The 27,488-nt window shown below is 48.5% G+C and overlaps 1 protein-coding gene across 6 annotated transcripts in view; it reads right to left on the bottom strand.

Annotated features, from left to right (window-relative positions):
* Window positions 1-26,471, bottom strand: part of PPP1R16A (protein phosphatase 1 regulatory subunit 16A) — a 45,791-nt gene extending 19,320 nt beyond the window's left edge. For 2 of the 6 annotated variants that reach the window (XM_087931873.1, XM_087931869.1), the window contains exons 1-2: window positions 18,872-18,960; window positions 13,035-14,498 (exon numbers count right to left, since the gene is read on the bottom strand). In XM_087931873.1, the coding sequence (XP_087787999.1) occupies window positions 13,035-13,284 (250 nt within the window). In that variant the 5' untranslated portion in view covers window positions 13,285-14,498; window positions 18,872-18,960. Of the gene's footprint in view, window positions 1-13,034; window positions 14,499-15,134; window positions 15,173-17,260; window positions 17,314-18,723; window positions 18,841-18,871; window positions 18,961-26,394 lie in introns of those variants that run through there. The other 4 variants (XM_087931874.1, XM_087931870.1, XM_087931871.1 and 1 more) reach the window with 4 other exon arrangements.
* Window positions 26,472-27,488: the final 1,017 nt, after the last annotated feature.

Raw genomic sequence — 27,488 nt, 5'->3', positions numbered from 1 at the left:
GTTCCTTCCTCTCTCCTTCCTCTCCTTTCCTTCCTCCCATCTTTGCTTTCTTCCTCCCTCCTTTCCTTCCCTCTGTTCCTTCCTCCCATCTTTGCTTTCTTCCTTCCTTCCTCCCTCCCTTCCTCTCCTTCCTTCTTTCCATCTTTGCTTTCTTCCTCCCTCTCTCCCTTCCCTCCGTTCCTTCCTCTCTCCTTCCTCTCCTTTCCTTCCTTCCATCTTTGCTTTCTTCCTTCCTTCCTCCCTCCCTTCCTCTCTCCTTTTCTTCTTCCCATCTTTGCTTTCTTCCTTCCTTCCTCCTTCCCTTCCTCTCCGTTCCTTCCTCTCCTTTCCTTTCTCTCCTTTCCTTCCTCCCATCTTTGCTTCCTCCCTCCCTCCCTCCTTTCCTTCCTCCCATCTTTGCTTTCTTCCTCCTCCCTCCCTTCCCTCCGTTCCTTCCTCTCTCCTTTCCTTCCTCCCATCTTTGCTTTCTTCCTCCCTCCGTTCCTTCCCTCTGTTCCTTCCTCCCATCTTTCCTTCCTCCCTCCCTCCCTCCTTTCCCTTCCTCTCCTTTCCTTCCTCCCATCTTTGCTTTCTTCCTCCCTCCCTCACTTCCCTCCGTTCCTTCCTCTCCTTTCCTTCCTCTCCTTTCCTTCCTCCCATCTTTGCTTTCTTCCTTCCTTCCTCCCTCCCCTTCCTCTCTCCTTTTCTTCTTCCCATCTTTGCTTTCTTTCCTTCCTTCTCTCCCTTCCTCTCCGTTCCTTCCTCTCCTTTCCTTTCTCTCCTTTCCTTCCTCCCATCTTTGCTTCCTCCCTCCCTCCCTCCTTTCCTTCCTCCCATCTTTGCTTTCTTCCTCCCTCCCTTCTTTCCTTCCTCTCTCCTTTCCTTCCTCTCCTTTCCTTCCTCCCATCTTTGCTTTCTTCCTTCCTTCCTCCCTCCCTTCCTCTCTCCTTTCCTTCTTCCCATCTTTGCTTTCTTCCTTCCTTCCTCCCTCCCTTCCCTCCGTTCCTTCCTCTCTCCTTCCTCTCCTTTCCTTCCTCCCATCTTGCTTTCTTCCTCCCTCCTTTCCTTCCCTCTGTTCCTTCCTCCCATCTTTCCTTCCTCCTCCCTCCCTCCTCCTTTCCTTCCTCTCCTTTCCTTCCTTCCATCTTTGCTTTCTTCCTCCCTCCCTCACTTCCCTCCGTTCCTTCCTCTCCTTTCCTTCCTCTCCTTTCCTTCCTCCCATCTTTGCTTTCTTCCTTCCTTCCTCCCTCCCTTCCTCTCTCCTTTTTCTCTTCCCATCTTTGCTTTCTTCCTTCCTTCCTCCTTCCCTTCCTCTCCGTTCCTTCCTCTCCTTTCCTTTCTCTCCTTTCCTTCCTCCCATCTTTGCTTCCTCCCTCCCTCCTCCTTTCCTTCCTCCCATCTTTGCTTTCTTCCTCCCTCCCTCCCTTCCCTCCGTTCCTTCCTCTCTCCTTTCCTTCCTCCCATCTTTGCTTTCTTCCTCCCTCCGTTCCTTCCCTCTGTTCCTTCCTCCCATCTTTCCTTCCTCCCTCCCTCCCTCCTTTCCTTCCTCTCCTTTCCTTCCTCCCATCTTTGCTTTCTTCCTCCCTCCCTCACTTCCCTCCGTTCCTTCCTCTCCTTTCCTTCCTCTCCTTTCCTTCCTCCCATCTTTGCTTTCTTCCTTCCTTCCTCCCTCCCTTCCTCTCTCCTTTTCTTCTTCCCATCTTTGCTTTCTTCCTTCCTTCCTCCTTCCCTTCCTCTCCGTTCCTTCCTCTCCTTTCCTTTCTCTCCTTTCCTTCCTCCCATCTTTGCTTCCTCCCTCCCTCCCTCCTTTCCTTCCTCCCATCTTTGCTTTCTTCCTCCCTCCCTCCTTTCCCTCCGTTCCTTCCTCTCTCCCTCCCTTCCTCTCTCCTTTCCTTCTTCCCATCTTTGCTTTCTTCCTCCTTTCCTCCCTCCCTTCCTCTCTCCTTTCCTTCCTCCCTTCTTTCTCCCTCTCTCCCTCATCCTGGGCGCTCTCTGAGCTCCCTTCTACCTGCAGACGTTTCATGACCCAACGAGGTAACATAATCAGTGCACTCAAGAGACTCCATATCTATGCTGGATGCATAGGAAACGAGAAATCCTCGAGTAAGCGGGTTTTTCAAAAACGGGGTAAGATTGTGCCACCTTATAAGCGAACAGGACCTTGAGGGTGGGAATCGTTTCACTGAGTAAAACGACTGGTTAGACCAGACGAAGACAAGAATGCAGAACAGGGGTGGTTTTGGGCAAATGAACGAACGGGGAAAAGTTGACGGGCGAGAAGCTGCCCAGAAAAAGGCCCTTTGTTTCAGATATTGAAGTGCGTTCATGCGTACCCATCGCCAGGGAACGGAGGTAAATCTAGAAAGATGACAGATGGGATTGTTAATGACAAAAGACCGAGAGATCCAGAGACCGATACAAGGACGGTCACAGGCTCCGCATGTCCAGTCAGCCGGGAGTGGGTGGTGGTTTTTTGGCAAAAGACAGACCTGGAAGAAGAAAAAAAAAGAGAGAGAGAGTGAAAGTAGGTGGGGTTCAGGAAGAGAAAAGCGATGAAATGATTTGGGGTAGCAGCGAAAAACAGGCGAAAGAATATTTAGGAATGTTAGTGACGGCAGCGAAGGGTAGAATGGAAAGCAATGCTTTAAAATCAGGGCTCTCCAACCTTGGCAGCTTTGAGCCTTGGCGGACTTCAAGTCCCAGAATTCTCCAGCCAGCTTCTGGGACTTGAAGTCCGCCAAGGCTCAAAGCTGCCAAGGTTGGAGACCCCCGATTTAAATTCCTGGGATGCAAGACGGAAAACAGGAAAATGGAAGAATAAACCCACTTGGGGGATATTGGAACAAGACAGGGAGGATAGCCTGATCGTGGTTTGCTTCTGATGTGGGCTGAGCCATTTTTGCGGGGTGGCCGTGCACCTGCCTCGGGGAGCCCAACCGAACGAAGAAAGCGCTGGCAGTCCTCAGCTTGCAACCTTTTGGCCACTCTGGGCACGGCTTCTGCCCGTCGCTATACAAGGCAGGGTGAGGGGAGGAGCACATATCCCTTTGAGCAGAATGGATCTCTTCTGCAATTCAAAACTGCCCTTCCTTTTTTTTTTTTTTAAGACTTCCCAGAGTTCAATTTGAGTTAGGCCCGTTGTAAAACTTTCCTGTCTTTTAAAATCTTTATTGATGGATGAGTTAGCCCTTGGGTCATGTCGAAGTGCAGAGTTCCAGAGACAAATCTATCTATATAAAAGCGAAATACCACTCAGGCATCCTCACAAAATCTCCAGGATCATCAAAATTTGAAATTTGGCTCGTATTTTCCTCTTGGCTTCTAGGGGCTCACTAAGAAAGGGTTTTTCCAAAAGACCCTCAGAGCATTTAGAGCATTTCCTATATTATTATTATTATTATTATTATTATTATTATTATTATTATTATTATTATTATTATTATTATTAACACGCTCTGATGCTAAGGTGTTCTACTGCCCCTCCCTGCCTGAAAAGAAATCTCTTCCAAAGGCAAAACACAAGCGGAGGAATTTCAGTTTCACAGCACCAAGCAGCTTTAGCACAGAACAGTTGAGCTAAGTCACGCCCAGGCTCCTTGCTGTCTCCTCCTTGCTCACATAGCAAATACTCTTTCAGTTTCCAAACAGCCCTCAACTCTCTTACACTGACAGGACTCTAGCCAGATGAATACCGATGGATGCTGGTAGGCAGAGGTAGAATTCTCATCCCCTTATTTTCCTCCCCCAAAACTAAGCCCAATCACATCGTTTCGTAGAGAAGAATGGGCATCCGGCTAGTTATGACTAAAATTTGGGGGGGGAAAGCCATTTAAAATGGGATTGGATAAAATACGATTTAAAATGACGTTGGAATAAAATACAATTTAAAATGACGTTGGAATAAAATACAATAATTTAAGATAGTGGTAAAATAAGATAAAATTGTATTTCTGTGTCACCCCTGCAGTCAGTAAGACGTTTCGTCCACTGCAGCCAGTCCTCGACTTAGGGCCACCACTGAGCCCCAAATTTCCATCGCTAAGCGAGACTGCGGTTACAGTGGCTTTTGCTTGATGTTACGATCTTTCAGCCCAGCCCACCCTACCCTCCCACCCCCCTACCCCGCGGTTGTTAAAGTGAATCATGGCAGTGGTTAAGTTAGTAGCCCGGTCATTAAGGGAATCCGGCTTCCCGGTAGACTTTGCTTGTCATAAGGGTCACTGAGACCCCCGTCGTAAGTATGAGTCGGTTGCCGACAGCCTGAATTTTGATCGCGTGACCCCAGGGTTGTTGCAATGGCCGTACATGTAGAAAACGGCTGTCGGTTGCATTGGAACTTCGAACGGTCACTAAATGAACTGTTACAAGTGGAGGACTCCCTGTGCTGCCTTTTCAGCGGCTGAAACTGGGCTGTTAAAAGCAACGCTCTTCCCCACCTTCTTTCTAGAGCGGTTACTATTATTCCAGTGTGTTTCTCTCCAAACCCTCCTGCTAGGATTAAGTTTAAAGTCCTCCTGATGAAACTCCCCTGGCTCCGGCCAAACACGTGACTAGTCCTCATGAAGGCCAGCCATCTATCATCCAGATAAGGCCAAAAAAAACCACCCCATGATCCAGAAACTACATTTCTTCCACTGAAATGCCACCCCTTCCCCCTAAAGGAGAGCCGGACGGCTTTACGACTTGTGGACTTCAACTCCCAGAATTCCCGAGCTAGCAGGCAGCCAGTTTTTACCAAGAAATATCAGAGCAGGATTTCATATCCTCACAGAAGATTCTTATCAAGGTAAAACCAGAGACATATCTTTCAGGCCTAAGGGATAAGGAACTTGGATGGGAGGGGGACGGAAATAAATGGAATTTAAGAGGTTATACATATCGAAGGAGCAAGATTGCACCAAAACGGAAGGAGGCTTCAATTCCCACAATGGGTGAATGGCTACAAAATGGGACGGAGTCAGCAGAGAGGGTTAAATCGACTGCTTTGATTAAAGAAAAGGACACCATTAATCTTGTTTTTATTTGGAAATCGCGCCTGGACTCTGTGCTTGGGGTGGAGAGAAAACAAAAGAAACTCTGATTTGGGGTTTTGCTGATTAGATAGGTTTGGTGTTACAGAAATGGCTAGTGTATATTATTATAATAAAAAAAAAGTAAGGAGTTGAGGTTTTGTCTTATTACTTTATTCTCCTGCACCGAAAGGGAGGGAAAGTCACCGCTTTCCCTCGTCCTTTTCCCACTCTGCCCTTCCCTTTTTCCTCTCCTATTTACCCTCTCTTTTCATTTCACTTTATTGTATTGTATTTTAAACTAATCCAAAATTTGAAACACAAAGGAATCCTGGGAGTCGAAGTCCACAGGTCATACCGAATTTGCCCCTCCCTGCCCTGAAGGATTTCCTTTCCTTTCCCGGTTCCGTACCTTGGATGGATGGAACGGAGTGAGAATGTTCCCATTTTTTCCCAAGCCCTGGAGCTGAAATTGAGCTGGGATTTCAAGGTCAAAACAAACGAGGCAATTCCGTTCTTAGCAATAACCTTTTATGCCAGGGGTCCCCAAACTTGGCCACTTTAAGACTTTTAAGACTTGTGGACTTCAAACTTGGCCACTTTAAGACTTTTAAGACTTGTGGACTTCAAACTTGGCCACTTTAAGACTTTTAAGACTTGCGGACTTCAAACTTGGCCACTTTAAGACTTTTAAGACTTGTGGACTTCAAACTTGGCCACTGTAAGACTTTTAAGACTTGTGGACTTCAAACTTGGCCACTTTAAGATTTTTAAGACTTATGGACTTCAAACTTGGCCACTTTAAGACTTTTAGGACTTGTGGACTTCAAACTTGGCCACTTTAAGATTTTTAAGACTTGTGGACTTCAAACTTGGCCACTTTAAGACTTTTAAGACTTGTGGACTTCAAACTTGGCCACTTTAAGACTTTTAAGACTTGTGGACTTCAAACTTGGCCACTTTAAGACTTTTAAGACTTGTGGACTTCAAACTTGGCCACTTTAAGACTTTTAAGACTTGTGGACTTCAAACTTGGCCACTTTAAGACTTTTAAGACTTGTGGACTTCAAACTTGGCCACTTTAAGACTTTTAAGACTTGTGGACTTCAAACTTGGCCACTTTAAAGACTTTTAAGACTTGTGGACTTCAAACTTGGCCACTTTAAAGACTTTTAAGACTTGTGGACTTCATTATTTATGCCAACAAAGCTTAGCGGAAAGGAATAACTGTGAGTGGGATTGATAAGCCTTGGAATTGACACATCCCTAATCTGTGTTCCACAAAACAAGAGGCCATGATTCTCTTCCTGGAGGTGAGGAGTTACCACTTATAGCTGGTCTTTATGGTTATACCGATAAACACGGCATTCTTGCCCGCCGTCTAGACATCAGAGGTCAACCGCCGGTTTCCTGCTGAGTAGGCAGGATTGCTTTCTTGGGTCTCTTTCCGAGGTCCAACCCCCTTGGAAGCCGGAGACTTTATGGTATATATAGGGGGTCACCTGCTGCTCAAGCAAGAGGGTTGGGCTGGATGACCTCCCAGGTCCCTTCCCAACTCGATTCTTCTACGTTCTATTTGCCTCTATTCATCTTCCTACATTTTATTTTTTTATTCAACCCATGTTTTTTTTTAGAGACTGAGGCTGTTTGAGTTGATTTTAAATACTGCACAAAAATATTTAAAATATTGCACAAAATATTCCCACGGCCTTCAGTGGTTGAAACATCACGGCTGAAATAAACATCTGTGAAGTTGTACGAAGAGATCAGGTTCATTGCTCTTCCAGTGGACTACTAACCAGTGAAGGAAACTAAGGCTAAGAAGAGCAGCCAAGAGGATGAAGGGGATGAAGGCTAAATGATAGGACGAAGGTTGAGGGAAGTGGGCTCTGGATGTGAAAGAGCGACATATAGCACACTCCCAATATCTGAGGGGCTGCCCCAAAGAAGAGGCAGTCCAGCTATTCCCCAAAGCCCCTGAAGAAGGCAGGAGAAGAAGCCACAGATGGAAACTCATCCAGGAGAGAAGCAACCTAGAAGAAAGGAGGAATTTCCTGACAAAGTGAGCACCATTAACCAATGGAACTGCTTGCCACCAGAGGTTGTGAACGCTGCAATGCTGGAAGTTTTTAAGAAAAAAAAACTGGACAACCATTTGACCAGGATGGAATGAGGTTCTCCTGCTTCAGCAGGGGGCTGGACTAGAAGACCTCTAAGGCCCCTTCCAGCCCTAGGCTTCTATGTTTTAGGATGAAGAATATCTCCTACGTCGGCTGCTTCTGGTTGTTCACAGCCCCAGAGTTTGCTCTCTTATTCGACTATCTTCCTTGTGGAGAGCAGCCTTCTGTTTGCAGCTACTCGGCCTTTGCTTTTTTTCTTGAGCTGAAAAGCGTAGCCAGGGGCTGCTTCAATCCTCTTTATTTTCTCCGAGCCGTAAAATATATGCTACGGTTACTTCAAATACCACGAGCGTTACAGGAGCCATTGTCTATTTTTGCTTCTCTTTCTGCGGTCCGCTATCACTAGAGCAAATTTTAGTCTTAGTTCTTCTAGTAGTTATTTTTTCTAAGGTGAAAGTTTCAGAATAAATCAGAGGTCTCCAAACTTGTCAACGTTAAGACTTGGGGGATAGCTGGCTGGAGAATTCTGGAGAATTCTGGGAGTTGAAGTCCCCCAAGTCTTAAAGTTGACAAGTTTGGAGACTCCTGGACTAAATAGTGAAAATTGTTAGGGATGCTACATATCAAGAAGGATGTGTGCAAAAGTGCTCAATGCTGTACAGTTATGAAAGTAGTTCCAATATAATCTGGTAAAATATCACTCAGGCACAGGATTTTTTTATTTTTTTGCATGAAATTTTGTCTACCGCTCAATGCCAGCTCTCTCTCTCTCTCTCTCTCTTTTTTGGGTATAGGTAGTCCTTGACTTATCAAGTTCGTTTACCGACCGTTCAAAGTTACAATGGCAGTGAAACAAGTGACTTACTCACATTTTTCACACTTTACCACCATTGTGGCATCCCTGTTGTCACGGGATTGAAATTCAGATGCTTGGCAACTGACTCCTAGGTCAGGATTCCAGCAATTGCCCTAATTAAATCGCGATCCTCGAGCCCAACTTCAAAAAAACTTCCAAGGATTCATTAGAGGCCACACGCTGGCCCTGTCCTGGATGAAGCCAACTCTGGACTACGTCATTTACAGTCCCCTATGACCCTGTTTCCCCTCTCCCGCCTGGGTGTGTCATAAATCAGATTCTCCAATTGAGCACGTTCCCAGGCTGGGTGTCATCAATCACATTCTCCAATCAAATATATTCACGGGCCAAAACTCTGGTATTTTAGTTATAATCTTTTAAAAAGAGTTGGAATGTATTTTCGCTTTGCTGCATTGCTCTTCCAGATTTCCTTCCCCCCCACTTTTTTTTATGGCAACTACTAAAACAAGCACAGGTATGTTTTATGAGTTGACATTCGGCTCCCCTCACTTCTTGAAGGGGACCTGTATGTGGTCGCAGCGTCCCAAGGGGGGGGTCATGTGATCTCCTTTGGTGACCTTCTGACAAGCCAAGTCAATGGGGGAGAAGCCAGATTCACTTAACAACCGGTTTGCTAACTTAACATCAGCGATTTGTTGAACAACGGTGGCAAGAAAGGTCGTAAAGCAGAGCACTTAATTCACTTCACCCTTAGCAATATAAATTTGGGGCTCAATGATGGTCGTAAGCCAAGAACTCCCTGTAGTTCTGGAAGAGGGTTTCAGCTGCTTACTATATATATACTATTTTCTACTTTGTGGCAGGTTAAGTCAGACATAGGTTTCTATTACGTGACTGTCCCCTGCTTCAGGATATCTGCAGAAAATATATATGAGGAATTAACTTATGAACTTCCTAATGGGGATCCATTCTAGAAGCAAGGAGAAATTTCCTGACAGTGAGAACAATTCATCGGGAGAACGGAAGTGGATGCTTCCTCACTGGAGGTCTTTAAGAAGACACTGGACAGCCACTTGACTTGGACAGTATGGGGCAGTGGTGGCTAACTTTTTGGGGGTTCCTGTGCCAAAAACTCGTGTTTTTTGTGCACCCGCTTGTGTGTCAGCACCCAGAAGGCAATGCGCCCCCCCGGCTGTCCCCTCACCTGTACTGTGCCTCCCAGCTGAATTTTGGCCCGTTTGAGGCCTTTTTTAGCCTTCAGGAAAGTCTTTGCAGGATGAAAAATTAGCCTGTTTCATCACTTCCGGAAATACATGAAGTGACAAAACAGGCCCATTTTTCGGCCTGTAAAGGCTTTCCTCAAATCTTTGGGAGGCCGAAAATCAGCCGGGAGGCGAGCGCATGCGCAGTGAGGTCAGGTTGCCTGCGGCTCGCATGCCAGCACAAATGGCTCTGCATGCCACCTGTGGCACACGTGCCATAGGTTCGCCATCACAGGTATGGGATCTCCTGCCTTGAGCAGAGGGGTTGGACTAGAAGATCTCTGATGCCCCTTCCAGCCCTAGGATTCTAGGATTGTATGTATCATTGGTTTCCAATTAATAGATTACAGGTGTTCCTCAATCTACAATAGTTCAGTCAGTGACCGTTCAAAGTTATAATGGCACTAAAAAAAAAAAGGTGACTTACAACCGTTTTTCACACTTACGACCGTTGCAGCAACTCCATGGCCACGGGATCAAAATTCAACAACTGGTTCATATTTACGACAGTTGCTGTGTCCTGGGCTCACATGATTCCCTTTAGCGACCTTCGGACAAGCAAAGCCAATGGGGAAGGCAGGCTCACTTAACGACCATGTAACTGACTTAACAATTGCAGTGATACACTTAACGACTGAGTTCCTAACTTAATAACTGCAAGAAAGGTCGTAAAACGGGGCAAAATTGACTCAACAATGGTCTCACTTAGCAACAGAAATGTGAGGCCGAATTGTGGTTGTAAGTAGAAGACCGCCTGTACTTAATGCTTAACGAACCGAATGAGTCCAGATGAATCAGAGACCAAATCTTGGAAGAAATTTATTCAATAATGAAACAAGAATACGCGATGAAATGGCAAATACGACAGATAAAAGCATAAGAATCTAGTGAATATAGAATAAGAAATAAAGAATTTTAAGATATGATATAAAGAAGAGGATCATTAAAGAAAAGTAGGACATGAATTAAATATTAGAATATGAATTAAAATTGGACAAAATAAAAGTAAAAAAAATATAAAAATATTTTTCAAAATCTACAGAAAATGGAAAATGCAATGATAAGAAATGGAATGTGTGAGATAGATATGTAATTATGGTCATATTTGTAGGGAAATGTAAAAACCTGGAAACAGGTTCACTAAAAGCGATGTAAAAGATTAAAAATAAAAAACTTTTTTGGGAAGAAAAAAAAAAGAAATGAACTCCTGGATGTGACAATTCTCTGGAAAAACTAAAAAGAGCACTGTGGCCCAGAAACTGCCCCCAGTGACATATGTCTTCTCACAATTTGTGACAGCTTTTTGTCTCGGCTACCTTTTCACACACGGAATAAATGGGGAGAGAAACTTCAGGGGCTCCTGAAAATGCCGCATTGCACCAGTTTTGACGTAAGGTCTCGTGCTTGGGCAGGGGGTTGGACTAGATGACCTACAAGGTCCCTTCCAACGCTGTTAATCTGTTAAAGGGAGATGAGAAACTATGAAAAATTAGGGTTTATACAGGAGACTCACCCAAAAAAAAAAAAAAAAAAGCCAGAAAGCAGACACACACACACACACCCCAAAAATAAAGATTTATCTGACTTTAATGGGTACAACATACCTATTGTATCCCAATGCCACTGGACAGCAAAAGAATTGAAAATGGCAACATGGGCTGTGAAAAGGCTGCCCACCTCGATGTACATGTGCCCGGCCTAATTCTCGGAGATACATAAAACAAAAGGATTGTTGTTTGTCCCCACAAAGAAATTGTTGCCTTGCTTCCTTGGGGGAAGTCTCTAAAATATGAGTAAACTGTAATTATGTCTCTGTTCCATCCTTTTTTCTTTCTTTCTTTCTTTCTGACAGCCTAGTTGGTTGAGTTTGTTTTAATCTCCTCAAAGGTTACCAAGGGAGGAGCCCCACAGACAGGGAGCACCCCTGGGCTCCGGCCTAAGAGGGAGACATCTCTTTCTTTCTTTCTTTCTTTCTTTCTTTCTTTCTTTCTTTCTTTCTTTCTTTCTTTCTTTCTTTCTTTTCTTTCTTTCTTTTTTCTTAAATTTTGTTCTCTTTTCTCCGTCGTCATTGTAGTTGTGCTTTTAAAGTTGTAGCGACGTTTCGGCAGAATCTCATCTGCCATCATCTGGCTTCTGTATAGTGTGCGTCTGGTGATGATGGCAGATGAGATTCTGCCGAAACGTTGCTACAACTTTAAAAGCACAACTACAATGACGTGGGAAAATACCTGAACAAAGCTGAATACCATACATGTAAGTACCTGCGAAAACTTAAGAAAACATATATATATAATAAAGTCTGACTCACAGACAAACCCAATAGAGAAGCCTGATGATGGCAGATGAGATTCTGCCAAAACGTTGCTACAACTTTAAAAGCACAATAATGACGTGGGAAAATACCCGAACAAAGCTGAATACCATAAATATATATACATATATATTTATAAAGAGAGAGGGGAGAGAGAGGGGAGAGAGAGAGAGAGAGAGAGAGAAACTATGTGCTTGGGCTACCAGCATCCATGGGTATTCATCTGGCAAAGCCCCTTCAAACATAGCCACTAGCACTGATGATGTTACCTAGTTGGGTCATGAGACGGCTGCAAGAGAATCCCCAAGCTCAGAGAGCCCCAAGGACCCCACAGTCCTCCTCCTCCATCATCTCCTCCTCCTCCTCCTCCTCCTCCTGCCCAGCACCAGGTTTGAATTGGTGCCAATGCTCACCTGGCATGGGAGGTAAAAAAAAGAAAACCTTCCAGGGACCCTAGGAAACATCTGCTGGATCTAGAAGAAGAACGCAGCAACGTTTGTAGAAGGTGGGCCTAGAAGGATAACACACTCAACCTTCCAAATATCAATTAAAAAATCTCTCTTTATGACCCGTAATCCCTTAACTGGGGGTAGAGTCAAGGCTGGATGGATCTGAACATTTACTGGCCAGATGCCCTTCCTGACACCGCACCGAGTTCACAGCAGATGTCAACAAAGGAGAATACAAGACAAATTCCTTGGGTGTCCAATCACACTTGGCCAATAAAGACTTCTATTCTATTCTATTCCATTCTATTCCTTATTCTATTCCATTCTATTCCATTCCATTCCACTCCACTCCATTCCATTCTATTCTACTCCATTCCTTATTCTATTCTATTCTATTCTATTCTATTCTATTCTATTCCTATTCCTATTCCATTCCATTCCATTCCATTCCATTCTATTTCTAATTTCTATTCCATTCCATCCCATCCCATCCCATCCCATCCCATTCTATTCCTTATTCTATTCCATTCCATTCCATTCTATTCTATTCCTTATTCTATTCCATTCTACAGGAAGTCCTCAACTTACAACAGTTTATTTACCGACTGTTCAAAGTTACGATGGCACTGAAAACAAGTGACTTGTGATAGGGGTTTTTGTACAGTTACAACCTTTGTAGCAACTCCACGATCACCTGATCAGAATTCAGACGCTGGGCATTATGACCGTCGCTGGGTCCCAAGGTCGCACGGCCACGTTTTACAACTTTTGGGAAGCCAGATTCATTTAACAACCGGGTTACTAACTTTATTCACGGCAGTGATTCACTTAACAAGGGTGGCAAGAAAGGTCGTAAAAACGGAGCAGAACTCCCCGAACGAACGCCCCCCTTAACATCAGAAGTCCCGGGCTCCGTTGTGGCGCTAAGTGGAGGAGGACTGGCTCCGTTTCTTCCGTCCAAGCGTTTCCACCAGGCCCAAAGGCAACTGATCTGACCAGGGGAAGGTGCACAACTCCGGGGAAACTCTTGGAGCAAACCCGCCTCAACTCCACCCCCCGTGGAAGAAGATGTCCTCCCCCCACCTACCTTCCTCCACATCATTACGGCTGGCAGCCTCCAAAAGCTGGACGTTTTCCGGAAAGGCCACCTTCCTCTCCTGGGCGGCCCTGCGCCTCTTCTTCTCCCCTTTCGCCCTCTTGCCCTGCGCGTCCTTCTCAAACTGCGCCCACTTCTTCAGCTGCTGGGCGCGGCGCTTCTGGGCGTGCTTGAGCCGCTCCTGGGTGCCCATCCGGGCGACCGCCGACATCTCAGCCAGCAGCTCCGGGTGGTCGGCCATGCTCGGCCAAAGGCAGGGGCTCACCTGAGACTCGCGGGGAAAAGCATTTGGAAGGGATGGGTTTGCGGGGCCGGGACAGGTGAGGCGAGGGGGCCAAAAGAGCCGCTCTCTCTCTCTCTCTCTCTCTCTCTCTCTGCCCCCAAGGGCAACGCTTCAGAGGAGTCTTGCCAGAGGACGGAGGCAACCGGGCGGGTCAAAGTGCATCTTCCACAAATTTGGGAGACCGCTGGTCCTTAACCGCTCCAGGCAGCCTCTCCGCAGGTGGTGCCAACCCTAAGAAAGTCAACGGCGCCTTCCTGGCCTTCCTCATCCAGGCAGGGCCTGTGAAAATGGGTCCCCGGGAAAAGAAGGCTTGGCGAAGCACTCGGGCTGCCCACCCTAAGGCAGGGTGAGGGGCTCCAGCTGACGTAGGCAGGGCGGCTGCTCAGCCCTCCTCCTCCTCCTCCTCCTCCACGCTCAAAGGACCCCCAAAGGCAACTCCCCGCTGGGAAAGACAGCACAGCATCAATCCTTCATTCGTCGGTGTCGAGAGTTGAATCCTCGCCCCCCACACACACCCCCCAAGCAGCAAACTCTTCCGGAGTCTGTTCGTTCCCAGGAGCTGAATTCCCAGGTGTCCCCAAGGAGGGAGGGGTCTCCCGATTCTCACGGCGGTCTCGGTCTCTTTGCAACCCTCCTCCGGTGCCTCCTCCGCTGTCCCTAAAAGAGGACTTCCGATCCCTCTGAACTGCCGTCGGACTCCTGAGACCGGCCCTGAGCTCCGGCTGCCGGACAGGTGCCCACGGCAGGACCCGGCCAGCGCTGCATCGCCTTCTTCCAAGCGGAGCCCACCGTTCCCAGCCTTCCTCCGTCCCGGACCCGGCAGCTGCTTGGCAACCAAAGTCCTTGACGGAGCGATTTCGCTCTCCTTCTTCCCCCCACACCACCTCTCCCGCAAGGCACAGGCTCTCCTCCGAAGGAACCAGTGGATGTGTAAATAAAATGAAAGCTTCCGGCAACCTTCCTCGGAGCCCTGGGTTGCTTTCAAGGGGTCTCTTTCACTCCAGCCGCTCCGGAGCACCGTAGGAGGATCTGGTCGGTGGCCAGCTGGCTGGCTGGCTGGCTGGCTAGGAGGCTGGGGTAAGCCCCGCTGGCTGGAGACTCCTCCCTTTGCTACTGGGGCCCTGGGCTGAGCTTTCTGCCGTTGTCTCCGGCCAAGGGCTGCCTGGAAAGTCCTGCAGCAGAAGAGGAAGAAGGAAGCCGATCAGACAGGGCTTAACGGGCGGCTACACACCCAGAAACACCTAAGCCCCCTCTGGGCCAGACCCACCGCAGGCTCTCTCGCCCTGCCTTCCTCCAATGACTTGGAGGTAACCGAAAGCAGATCAGGTTACGGAAAGGGGGAGGAGGGGGGCTCTCTTCAGCCCTGGCTCTCCTCCTGTTCAGACACGGGGACCCCCTTCCCTCTCTCCTTCCCATTTCCCAACAGTCTGCGTCCTTCCTACCGAATCCCCCTGGGAGGGACCGGCCTGGGGCGGGTGGGACCCTTGCCTTGGGGCAAACAGGGGGAGCTGGGCAAGAGAGACAGATTAAGGGCTTAGCGGGGAAACTGTCAACGATTTAAGTGCCCGAGATTTAAGTGCCTGAGGATACACAGCCGATTGGCCCAGAGAAATAGCAGGGCAACGGAATAACAGAGCTGGAAGGGGCCTCGGAGGTCTTCTAGTCCAACCCCCTGCTTGAGCAGCAAACCCTACTACACCCTCCCAGACAAGGAGGGGCTGTCCAGTCTCTTCTGAAAAAAACCTCCAGCGATGGAGCCCCCACGATTTCTGGAGGCAACCTCTGTCCCACCGATTAATTGTCCTCACCGTTACGACGTTTCTCCTTAATTCTAAATAGCTTCTCTCCTTGCGGAGTTTCCACCCCCTGGTTCTTGACCTGCCCTCTGGTGCTTCGGGGGTTGACCTCCTCGTCTTCAGAGAAACCCCTGAGATACTGGAAGACGGATATCCTGTGTCCCCCCCAGTCCTTCGTTTCATTAAACCAGACGTACCCAACTCCAACAACTGTTCCTCAGATGGTTTAGCCTACAGAGTTGGCTCAGGAATTCTGGGAGTGGAGGTTATAAAGTCGCCGTAATTGTCCACCTCTGACCCAAACCAAAACTTTTCTGGACCAATTCAGAAGAATCTCGGCATTCCCAAACCTTCCCGCTGGTCAAACTCCCTCTGAATTTGGGTTCCTTCAGCAAATTTCCCTCCGGAAAGGATGCTTTTCATCCAAGCCACCGCTTGGGTCCCAGCCCGCTCCATACCCCGGCACACCAATTTCCTGCCAAAAGGCACCCAACCAAGCAAGACTCTTTCCCAGACAAAGCAGCACCCAGAAAAGCTGCTTTAAAAAACTGGACAAAAGGCCCAGAGCGATTTCGGTCCCTACTAAACGGGCCAGGAAAACACACGGTTCGCCCTTGCGCTGCATGCTCTGGAAGGACAACTTTGCAACGATCACAAATCCTGCTAAAGCCTTTCCAAGTCGAATGCTGACCTCAACGGCAGAGCACCGATTTCATCGGGGGGGTTGGGGGGAAATACAGGAAGTCCTTGACCTACGACCGCAAGGAGCCCCGTATTTATCTTACTAAGCAAAACGTACGTTAAGTGAGCTTTGTGCCCTTTCCCCACCTCTCTTGCCACCGTTGTTAAGCGAACCTGGCTCCCCCGTTGACTTCGCTTGTCTCAAAAGAGGATCATGTGACACACATCCCCAGGACACTCTGGCCGTCGTAAATACGAGTCAGTTGCCAAATGTTGATCACGTGATGCTGCAACGGTCGTAAGTGTGGAAAGAAAAGGTCATAGGGTCCTTTTTTTTCAGTGCTGTTGTTATTGTGCCCCTTTTTTTTTTCCCCCCAAGAGACAACTGGAATTTCTGGGTTTTCCTTTTGAAGAGGTTTCGCTTCTCCTCCAAGAAGCTTCTTCAGTTCTGACTGGATGGCGGGGAACGGAAGGATTGATGCTCCCTTGCAAACACAGCTGGTCATTTGCATCCTTTTGAGAGAGTCGTTGAGGCCGCTTGGAGGTTTATCTGCGTCTTCAGAGTCACCTGAGTGGGGCAAATGGTTCCTGTAGTCTGCCATTTTTTCTCCGAAAATCTGTTCCTACTCCCACACCATTCAAAGGGTGCTCATCCCAAATTGTGTAGCTGAAACTCCAGAGGAAAAAAAAATGCAGATTACAGGAACCATTTGCACCACCCTGAGGACACAGATAAACCTCCAAGCGGCCTCAACGACTCTTCTCAAAAGGATGCAAATGACCAGCTGTGTCTGCAAGAAGCATCAATCCTTCCGTTCTCCATCATCCAGTCAGAGCTGAAAAAGCTTCTTGGAGGAGAAGTGAAAGGCCTTCAAAAGAAAAACCAGAAAGCCCAGTTGCCTCTTGGAAAAAGCCCGTTTGGGACACTAAATGAACGGTTACAAATCAAGGACTACCTGCTACACGGCTGGGGAGTTCTTGTTAAAGGTGGCCTGGATACATTTTAAATCAGAATACATAAATATCGCTTCAAGGAGGCCTGCCCTGCGTTCTCACTCCACCCTGTATCTCTCAAGAGCCAGGATGCCAGCGCAGAAATCCTAGCCAGCACAATCTACGTATCTACCACCTCACCAACTGGCCACCAAAATCTGGCCAGACTCCCTCGGGGCGCAAAGGGCTCAGGAGGATGTCAAAGCTCCCCTTTCTTTTTCCAGTGACCGCCATCCAGCTGGGGTTTAACACACTGATCTCACACCAAGCCACTCTTAGTCCAACCGGGATAAAACTAGGATTCCTTACAGCCAGAACGGCTTAACCTGCAATTAAAGCAAGCTACAACAATTAAACCTGACCAAGCTAAACTGCAGAGCTACCACAGGAATTCCACGCCGAGCAATCCTACAGTTCCAATTTTAAAAATGTAATCGTACTTGGTTGCCGCCTCATCAGCTCACCGGAAAACATTTTGGGAAAGTTCTTGATAAAAATCTTCCACATGAGCAAAGAGGGGGAAAATGAAATTAGGGATTTCTAGTCACAGCAGACAAGGGGTGGGACTAGCACTCTGAGTAGCTCCTGGACCTTTTCGTGGACTAATAAAAGCAAACAAATAAGTTTTACGTGCAAGCAGAAGACATTTGCACAATCTGTGCAAGTTGCAAAACTGAGTTTTGCTACCAGAAAAACCCAAACCAATCAATGCTGCTGCATAATTTCCTAAAACACCACATGCATAACAATGAGTATATGCAATACCAATTACCTGAATTCTGGGGGAACGGTGGGGCATGTTTCTAACACTATTTTGCCAATATTGAGAGCTTCCAGAAACCATAAGGCAGATACACTAGAATTTCTGGTCATGAACGCTTCTGACCACACAAACAAATCGGGTTCTGACCAAAAAAATCACCATTTTTTTTCAATCTGGTCACAAACACATACTCGGATGGTGATCGAACAGGACCCCTGACCCAGGAATTACCGAAGAGGAAACATTAGAAGAGGAAATCGCCTAAGTTATGGAACAAATTATTGTTGCGACCATTTGTATGGTTAAATCAAAGGGAGACACCCAATTTCTATATTCTTCTCCAGGTTCACGAATCCATGAGAAACGCAATCAAACTTGCATCCAGGGGGTCCTTGGCCGTCTCTGAGCTTGGTGGGTTTCTTGCAGGCGTTTCATTACCCAAGTAGGTGAAGACGTCAGTGCTAGAAGGGGACAAGGTGGGGGAGTGGAGGAGAAGGAGGAGGGGAGGAGGAGGAGGAGGAAGAAGAAAACTGTGAGGTCCTCGATGCTCTCCAAGCTTGATAGTTGCATACGTTTCATTACCCAAGCTAGCACTGATAACGTGACCTAGATGGGTCATGAAACGTCTGCAAGAAAACCACCAGCCTGAGAGAGCACCAAAGACCCTACAGTCCTCCCCCTCCTCCTCCTCCTCCTCCTGCAAATCCCACTCCTTCTAGCGCTGATGATGTTACCTCGTCGGGTCATGAAACAATCTGCAAGAAAACCACCAAGCACAGAGGGCACCAAGGACCCCACAGCTCCAGTCCTCCTCCTCCTCCTCTCCATGAACCCGACTCCCTTCCAGTATTGTCGGCGTTCCCTAGTTGGGCAGTTGCATTCATTATATCCATGAGGCCACTGCAGAGATGAAGGCCCCAGACCACCCTTGCCCTCCCCCCTCCCCCAGTCACTGCAGGGGACACACCCCCAAGCCCAGGATGGCTGGTGCCGCAGTCAGGCCTGAGAAACGGCTGGCAAACCGAGAAGCTCCCCACCGGATCTCCCGTTTGGGCGCTTAGCCCCGAGCCGAGCTCACTGGACTGGATCTGCCACAGGAGCTCCGGGGCCAGAGAGCAACCATGGGGACCAAGAAAGCCCCCCTCCCCCCAGAAGGAGTCCTACCTCTGGGCTCTCCCTCGGTTCCTCCTTCTCCTTCGGAAGCCGAGGGACCGAAGCCCAGGAGCCCTTCCGCTTCAGTGCCACCCTGGATTTAGCCACCATAGGAAAGAGCCACGGAGGCTGCCCTCCTCCTCCTCCTCTCCCAACCAACCTGTCAGCATTCCTACTGCCCCACGCCGCCGTGCCAGGGCACCCACACAACCTGCCTCAGGTGAAACGCGCTAGGCAGGAACTCCCCGGCTCTTCCTGGAATTAGGAATGCGAAGAATTTGGCCAGAGCTGGAGCCACCCAGCCAGCGAGAGAGAGAGAGAGAGAGAGAGAGAGAGAGAGAGAGAGAGAGAGAGAGAGCACTTTGCAAGAAGAAACCAATATTTACTGGGCTTGCAGGCTGGGGGGGCAGGGGCTCCTTTTTAGTCTAGGACAGGTGGTCCACACGAGAGAGAGAGAGAGAGAGAGAGAGAGAGAGAGAGAGAGAGAGAGAGAGAGAGAGTGTGAGAGAGAGTAAGTCCTGGTGCCTTGACCACTAAGACCTTTGCAACAGAAATTCCCACCTCCATTATTGTCCACGGAGATTCTCCGTCCTCCAGGTCGTGGTTGACCCAAAGGTGTTCCTCTTTTTTTTTTTCACCCCCCCAAGAGGCAACTGGACTTTCTGGTTTTTCTTTGAAGACCTTTCGCCTCTCATCCCGGAAGCTTCTTCAGCTCTGACTGGACGGTGGGGAATGGAAGGATTGAGGCTCCTTGCAGACAGAGCTGGTCGTTTGCCTCCTTTCAGAGGGCCGTTAAGGTCACCTGGGTGCAGTGCAAATGAACTGAAATGACCAGCCGCCCGCAAGGAGTACCGATCCTTCCCTTCCCCACCATCCCTTCAGAGCTGAAGAAGCTCCTTGGATGAGAAGCAAAAGGTCTTCAAATCAAAAACAAGGAAGCTCAATTGCCTGCCGAAGAAGCCCCTTTGGGATTCAATTACCGTCACGGAGGATTACCTGTACTACTGCTGAGCCAGGTGCTTACCTGCCTTGTTCCTGTCCACCGTCTTCGCCCTATCGCTAAGTGCACTTCCCTGCACTTCTCCCCACTGAGCAGCGTTTCCTTAGCTAGAGTCCAACGTCCAGGTGTATCCAGAGCCTTTTGAGCCCTGAGGCCGCCTTCTGAAGAATTAGCAAATCCCCCCCCCCCTTCAAAGCAAGCATTTTTCGGGGCGAGGCCTCTGGTCTCTTCTGCATCAAAAACATAGCTTGGTTTAAACCCCCCTCACCCCTCCATCTCTTCTTCAGAAAAGACCCCAAGTGGCACAATATGCACCGAGGAGGCATTCAAATCTCTTCACTGTTAAGGAACCCTTAAGAGGTAGCGTTCTGTGGGTGTGGCCTAATTTGTGGGTGTGGCTTAGTGGTCACATGACTGGCTGGGCATGGCTTGCATGTAAGTACTGTAAATATTTATGCAAATATTTATTTATTTTTATTTAAAAAAGAGCAACTTTTACCCAAAATCAGGCAAAGCAGGCAGGCAGATTGAGTTGCTCACAGAATCACAGATTCACTTAGAGATCAATCTTTCTTCAATCTGCTACCTGAGTCTGTCACATAAAATTTGCTTGCAAGCAAACATAAAATTTGCTAGCAAGCAAACTCACAAAATTAACTCACAACATACCATGTATATACTTTTTTTTTAATTAAAAAAAGAGCAACTTTTACCCAAAATCAGGCAAAGCAGGCGGGCAGATTGAGTTGCTCACAGAATCACAGATTCACTCAGAGATCTATCTATCTGCTATCTGCTGAGTCTGCACTGACAAATAGAAGCTTCAGCCCTAAAGGAAGATTCAGCTTTGCTTTTGAATTAGCTAGAAAGCAAGAAATCCAACCATTTCCTGCTTTCTAGCTATTCCAAATCTCCCGGCACAGCAGAACAGCTGATGGTTGGGGGGTGGGGAAATAGCAACTTAGCAGGCAAGTTTGATGGCGCGCATACCAGGTAAGGAGAGAGTGGGTGGGGAGGGGAGGGGCCAGCCAGCGGTAAAATTTGCCAGTTCTCTGAACTGGGCAGAATCATAACAACCGGTTCTATAGCACCAGTCCGATTGGGTAGAATCCCACCCCTGAATAGGCAGCGTGTCAGGCCTCTCCTCTGGGCATCCATTCACCCATTGGCAAGCGAGAGAGCCTGCTTGGGTCAGCCTTCCCAGGTAGGAAACTCATCCAAATGAGCTGACCTTACTTTATTGGAAGACTATAGCTGGGATCTCCAAATGAGGCCCGCCTTGGGGACTTCAACTCCCAGAATTCCCCAGCCAGCAGGGTTGGCCTCAGGGCTGACCTGACGAATTCGGAGAGCTGAAATCCGCAACTCTCAACAGGGGCCGTGTTTGGAGACCCCCGGGGTCGAGTAACAGAAACCTGGCGAGTATGAAAGTACAAATCTTCTACTCATCTTTTTTTTCCCAGGGTGCTCCTGGGAAACTAGGAAACATCCCTTCGGAGCTTCCGAAGAGATGGGGCAACCATTTGTGCGAAGTGGTGTCAGGCCTCATCTTGAGCAGAAGGTTGGACTAGAGGACCTCCAAGGTCCCCTTCAACTCTGTTATTTTGTTCTACTTTTCTTCCTCTGTCCATTAGGCAGCTGCGGGCTATGAATTCTCTTTTATCTGGCCATTCCCAAGATCATCCCCACATACCATTACAGCGGGGCTCTCCAAACCTGGCCACTTGAAGACTTGTGGACTTCAACTCCCAGAATTCCCCAGCCAGCCATGGGAGTTGAAGTCCACAAGTCTTAAAGTAGCCAGGTTTGGAGAGCCCGGCGTGACAGTTTTACAAGCCCACATAAACCTGGCTGTCTCGTAAAGCTTAATTGATCAAACAAAAAATATTGGTTATGTTCCAAGCCAGCAGCCTCATATTTGCCTCCTGCGAAATCTAGACACAGCCAGGCTCTCCTGCCTCCCCAAAGGTGCTTCCTTTGCTTGTTTCTGTCTTCAGTTACCTGGTCTAAGCCCCTCCCATTGTTCTTGGCAGAGGTAGAATGAGGACACCTGCGGGAGGGGGGGGAACACACCACAGCTTCCTGGTGTCAGGAACACCTCCGTAAGGTAAGGAGTTCTGCACAGCGGCCCAGACCTGAACTGCTCCTCACTAAATTTGCCAAGCAGAAGGAACCGGTTGGCGTAGAAGGAACGATCTAGGTTTCGGGTTTGGCTGTTAAAAACTCTGCCTAAGCACCTGGAAATAACTTCCGTCACCTGGAAACCACCTGCCAGGAAGAGCTGCCCTAGAGATAAGTGGAGAGGGGCGAACTCTGTAACTTACTCCTCAGGGGAAAAACGACTTTTTTTAAATAAAAAAAAACGTCATAAATAAAGTGGCAGGCTAAAGTAGTGAACTGGAGACAAGCTACCTTCAAAGGGAGAAAACGAACACCCAACCATAACGCAGGTAATTCTGGGAGTAGCTCCTGAGGGCTGGGTTAGTTAAGCTTCCGGGGCCCGTCTCCGACACGTGGAAGAGCAAAATGGGGAACAGGCAAAACTTCTGGGCAAAACCTGGTCAGAGAAGGCTGAAAAGGCAGGCCGGCAAGGCCAAAAATCATCCCCATTTCCAGTTTGAACACCTTGAAAAACTCTGGGCGGTAACAGCAATACCTTATATACCGCTTTATAGTGCTTTACAGCCCCCTCTAAGCAGTTTACAGAGTCAGCCTCTTGCCCCCAACAATCGGGGTCCTCATTTTACCGATCTTGGAGGGACGGACGGCTGAGTCAACCTTTAGAAGCAAGCAAGGAAGGAAGGAAGGAAGGAAGGAAGGAAGGAAGGAAGGAAGGAAGGAAGGAAGGAAGGAAGGAAGGAAGGAAGGAAGGAAGGAGGAGGGAAGGAGGAAGGAAGGGAGGAGGGAAGGAAAGGAAAGCAATAGCACTTAAGACTTATATGCTGCTTCCCAGTGTGCTTTAAGAGGTTTACAGAGTCAGCCTCTTGCCCCCAACAATCTGGGTCCTCATTTTATAGACCTTGGAAGGATGGAAGGCTGAGTCAACCTTTAGAAGCAAGGAAGGAAAGAAGGGGGCAGGGAGGAAGAAAGGAGGGAGGGAAAGAAGGAAGCAAGCACCACCTCGGAAGGATAGAAGACTGAGCCAACCTTGAGCCTGGTGGGATTTGAAGTGCCAAATTGTAGGCAGCCAGCTGCAGCAGAAGTAGCCCTGCAGTGCTGCACTCTAACCACTGCGCCACCGAGGCTCCCTTGCAACACAACGCCCTGTAATGCCCGAATAATAACCTTCCTGCCTCCAGCGGAGGACTGGGAGTCAGCTGGCACCTCAGTTTCTGCCTAGGTGGGGCACGATGCCACCCTGAGTAAAAAGCCCACTTCGCAGCCTGGATACGGGCCAAATCACAAGCAGCCAAAGAGATTATTATATAAAGGTAGTCTTCAGCTTATGACCACAACGGAGTCCAACATATCAGTGGCTAAGCAAGACAGTCGTTAAAGGGGTTTTGACCCACTTTACCAATTTTCTGGCCACGGTTATTAAGTGAATCACTGCAGCTGCTGAAGTTAGTCGCACGGCCGTTAAGTAAACCTGGCCTTCCCCATTGTCTTTGCTTCTCAGGAGGTCACAAAACGGATCGCATGATCCCGGGACCCTGCGACCGTTGTAAGTATGAGCCAGTTGCCAAGCGCCTGAATACTGATCACGTGACCGTGGGTGGAGGTGCGGTGGCGACTGTAAGCATGGGGGAACGGCCACGCGTCACTTTTTTCAGTGCCACCGCAACTTCAGTTACTCAAAGAACGGTTGCCAAGTCGGGGAGTGCAAGCATTTAAGGGACCAAGAAAGCAGGCCTGCACCAGGAACCAACAGGGGTCTCCTATACCACAAACCGCCAGCGCACCAAAACTGTGGCCTCTTCTATCTCATGCAGCGATAGAAGCCCTGGCGGCGCAGCGGTCAGAGTGCAGCACTGCAGGTTAATTCTGCCCACGGCCAGCAGTTCGATCCTGACCGGCTCAAGGTTGACTCGGCCTTCCGATGGCCCATTTGCGCTCTGCCTCGGTCAACCTTCGGGAGGCATAGGCGCATGGTTGTAAGGTACCGGCTTCGTTCAGTGGCAACAACACCGCTCCAATGGCCACATCACCGGCACGTCGGGCTGACAGCTCTTGCTATTCTCCAGGCCGGTTCCCCCCCCCCCCACACACACACACACAGAGCCTTGGGACACAACCCATCAGAATTGTAGCTCTCCACAAAATCAACTTTCCCTCATACCTTTTCCCCAGGACCATTCTGCTTGGTGGGGGGAAATGGGTGGAGGGAGAACCAGCCACTGCCCTTTGGTTTTTAATTTTTTTATTATTAGCTTATCAAATATAAAATACAGAAATGCAAAGGAAAAGGAGAATAATGGGAAAGAAGGAAAAGAGAAGGAAAAGAAGAGTAAGTGAAAGAAAAAGGAAAGCCTTCACTTTTTATTCTTTTCGGTGCAGTAGACTAGGGTAATAACATACAACCTCAACTTTTTACTTTGGCATAATAATATATGCTAGTCATTTCTGTAACAATTGACCTATCTCGTCAACAAAACCAAAGTTTCATATATTTTTGTTCCATCTCAAGCACCAAGACCCAAAGTGTGTTCTTCTTTTCTTTAATCAAAGCCGTCAACGTTTGCCCTCTCTGCTAACTCCATCAGATTTTGCAGCCATTTGTCCATTGTGGGAATCAAAGCCTCCTTCCATTTTTGGGCACAGAATGTTCTTGCTGCTGTCAGCATGCCTATAACCTCAGCCACTGCTCTTTGGAGCCTCTTCAAGCTATTCAACCCCAGAATCTGAACGGCTCGTCCGAAGGGGAAAGGATCTCTTTTAAGAACAACTGCTCCAAACCCAGGAATTCCAAGTTGGCCTGAAGACAGGAAGCAGAGAACCATGAAGAACAGAGGAGCTCCTGACCCAGGGAAATGCTGACAGAAAGAGAGAGGCGAAGCAAAGCAGTGTAAGTTGCCAACACACACCCAACAATGGCTGGTATGTTTACAAGAGGCTGTTTGCAGGATGCTTCACTCCCTGCTAGAGAGGAAAAACAGACAGAGCCATTAAATCATGCTTGCCAAAGGATCAACCAATGTATAATCAGCTAAAATGGAACTGCTTGAAAAGGGGAAAAAGGGTTTTCTAACGATACTTTCGCGGAAAGAAAAGGTATAATTATACCAGTATAATTTAAGATCGTTCCAAAAACTTACATATCTGCTAAATATAAATAAGGGCTTCACCCATATTTCAGAATTGCCAAGAACAGCATAAAGCATGAAACCCAATGCATTATTTCAGCAGAGATTTGGGGTATTCTAGTAAAATATTTTGTACCGATTACACCAGAGTGCTCTAAGATCTCTATTAGTAAACCAGTGACTGCTCCTAAGTTCCTGCAGGAGACCCTTCGGTGCTTCGCACACACTTGTGAGTCCGGCCTCAGCGCACGGGCCCAATCCCTGCAGGTGCGTTTTGCAAACCTCAGCTCCCTCCAGCCCTAAGTCAGTAAGATCCCCCCAGGGTCCCTCCAGCCCACCAATAGCCAACTGGGGAGATCCAAGCCTGCTAAGGAAGTGGGCACTTGGATTGTTTGGGGGGGGGGGGGGGGTGTCTCTTCCTCAAGCAGGGGGTTGGATTGGAGGACCTCCAAGGTCTCTATCTACCTATCTAGAGAGGGGGAGAGAGAGAGAGAGATGCAGGGAGGGACAGAGAGAGGGGGGATAGGGATGAGATAGAGGTAGAATAGAATAGTTGGAAGGGCCCTTGGAGGTCTTCTAGTCCAGCCCCCTGCTCAAGTAGGAGAACCTATACCATTTCAAACAAATGGTTGTCCAATCTCTTCTTAAAAACTTCCAGTGTTGGAGATACTGGAAATTTCTATTGTTCGTTCATTCGTTCATTCATTCATTCATTCATTCATAGATAGATAGATAGATAGATAGATAGATAAGGTTGAAACAGATACATAGATAATAGATAATAATAGGTAGGTAGGTCTGTCTGTCCATCCATCCATTCTTCATGTGGTAAGGTAGGTGGCCAATACATTTAAATAAATAAATTCTGGAGGGGAGACCACCAGGAAACCCTGCTGGGGTGACTCCCTCATACCAGAGGCCGCTCTCCAGCCAATGGGGCTGAGCCTCTCTCCTGCATCCCCATTAGCAGCAGCACAAGGGTGGGGGGGGGAGAAGGGGGGGGGTCTTCTGCCCAGTCCAGACTGGCGGGATCTCCTGGTGGCCTCTCATCCATCTGCCCTTTCGGTGGCTCCTTCCCCCCACCACCACGCCTTTCCACACGCAGGAGCCCAAGGCCGTGAGCTGAACCACCTCCTAACACATCACTGGGGTGGGGGGTGGGGGGTCTTGGACTACAACCTCCATCATCCAAGCACCTCCTTTCCTTTCAGGACAGTGCTGGCTGGGGATGATGGGAGTGGGGAAGGTCCCTTTACCCTCCTCAGGGAGAGGATTCCGGGGGCTCCACGTCCCGCCCGCCATCAAGGCCAAAGGCGCCCCCTCCCCAGAAAATCAGAGACTCCTCCCCTCACCGAGTGACCCCATCCCTGAGCTCCAGGCCCCTCGACGGAGACCCCCACTCGCTCCCGCCGCCCCCGCCGCCTCGCCTCACCCCCTCACCGCGGCTCCACGCCGGCCTTCCCCTGAGGCGCGCGTCTCCCGCTAGGCCCGGCATCGCCGCCATGGCAACCAGCCACACTTCCGCCTCAGGCCGGAAGTGGGAGGCTTTTTTTTTTTTTCCCCGCCGCCGCCATATTGAGTGAGGTCAAAAAGGCTCAAGGAAGCCCGAGACGGGCAGCGCTTGGGCTGCAGAACCGCGGGTGCCGCCAGATGGCGACAAAGCGGAGTTGTCCGCCTGAAGCTGCTCTCAGGCGGAGTAAAGTGGAGGATGATGGGAGTTGTGGTCCCACACATCTGGAAGGCGTCAGGACGGTTGGCGACTCGGCCTCTTAGCTGCTGAGCTGCAAGGAGAAAGCCATCGAGGATTCCCCAAGGCATCCACTGTGGAGCTTGGCAAATGGATTTAAAAGGCCCAATTTGTGCTGGGGAAATCTAGAACAGAACGGAACACGGGAATAGACTAGACTATACCAGAACACAACAGAACAGAACAGAACATGAGAATAAGTAGACTAGGCTAGACTAGATCAGAATGGACAGAACAGAACAAAACATGGGAACAGAGTAGACTAGACCAGAATGGACAGGACAGGACAGAACAGAGCAGAACATGGGAATAGACTGGACTAGACGAGACCAGAATGGACAGAACAGAACAGAACATGTGAATAGACTAGACTACACTAGACCAGAATAGACAAGCCAGAACAGAACATGGGAATAGACTACACTAGACTAGACCATAATAGACAGAACAGAATAGAACATGGGAATAGACTAAACTAGACTAGACCAGAATGGACAGGACAGGACAGAACAGAGCAGAACATGGGAATAGACTGGACTAGACTAGACCAGAATCGACAGGACAGGACAGGACAGGACAGGACAGAGCAGAACATGAGAATAGACTGGACTAGACTAGACCAGAATGGACAGGACAGAACAGAACATAGGAATAAACTAGACTAGACTAGACCAGAATCGACAGGACAGGACAGAACAGAGCAGAACATGGGAATAGACTGGACTAGACTAGACCAGAATCGACAGGACAGGACAGGACAGGACAGGACAGAGCAGAACATGAGAAT

This window comes from Pseudonaja textilis, chromosome 3 (assembly GCF_049901715.1).
Source record: "Pseudonaja textilis isolate UNSWEBS1 chromosome 3, rPseTex1.2, whole genome shotgun sequence".
Lineage (NCBI taxonomy): Eukaryota > Metazoa > Chordata > Lepidosauria > Squamata > Elapidae > Pseudonaja > Pseudonaja textilis.
Note: the sequence above shows the minus strand (reverse complement) of the source record. Positions and strands in the feature narration are given on the sequence as shown.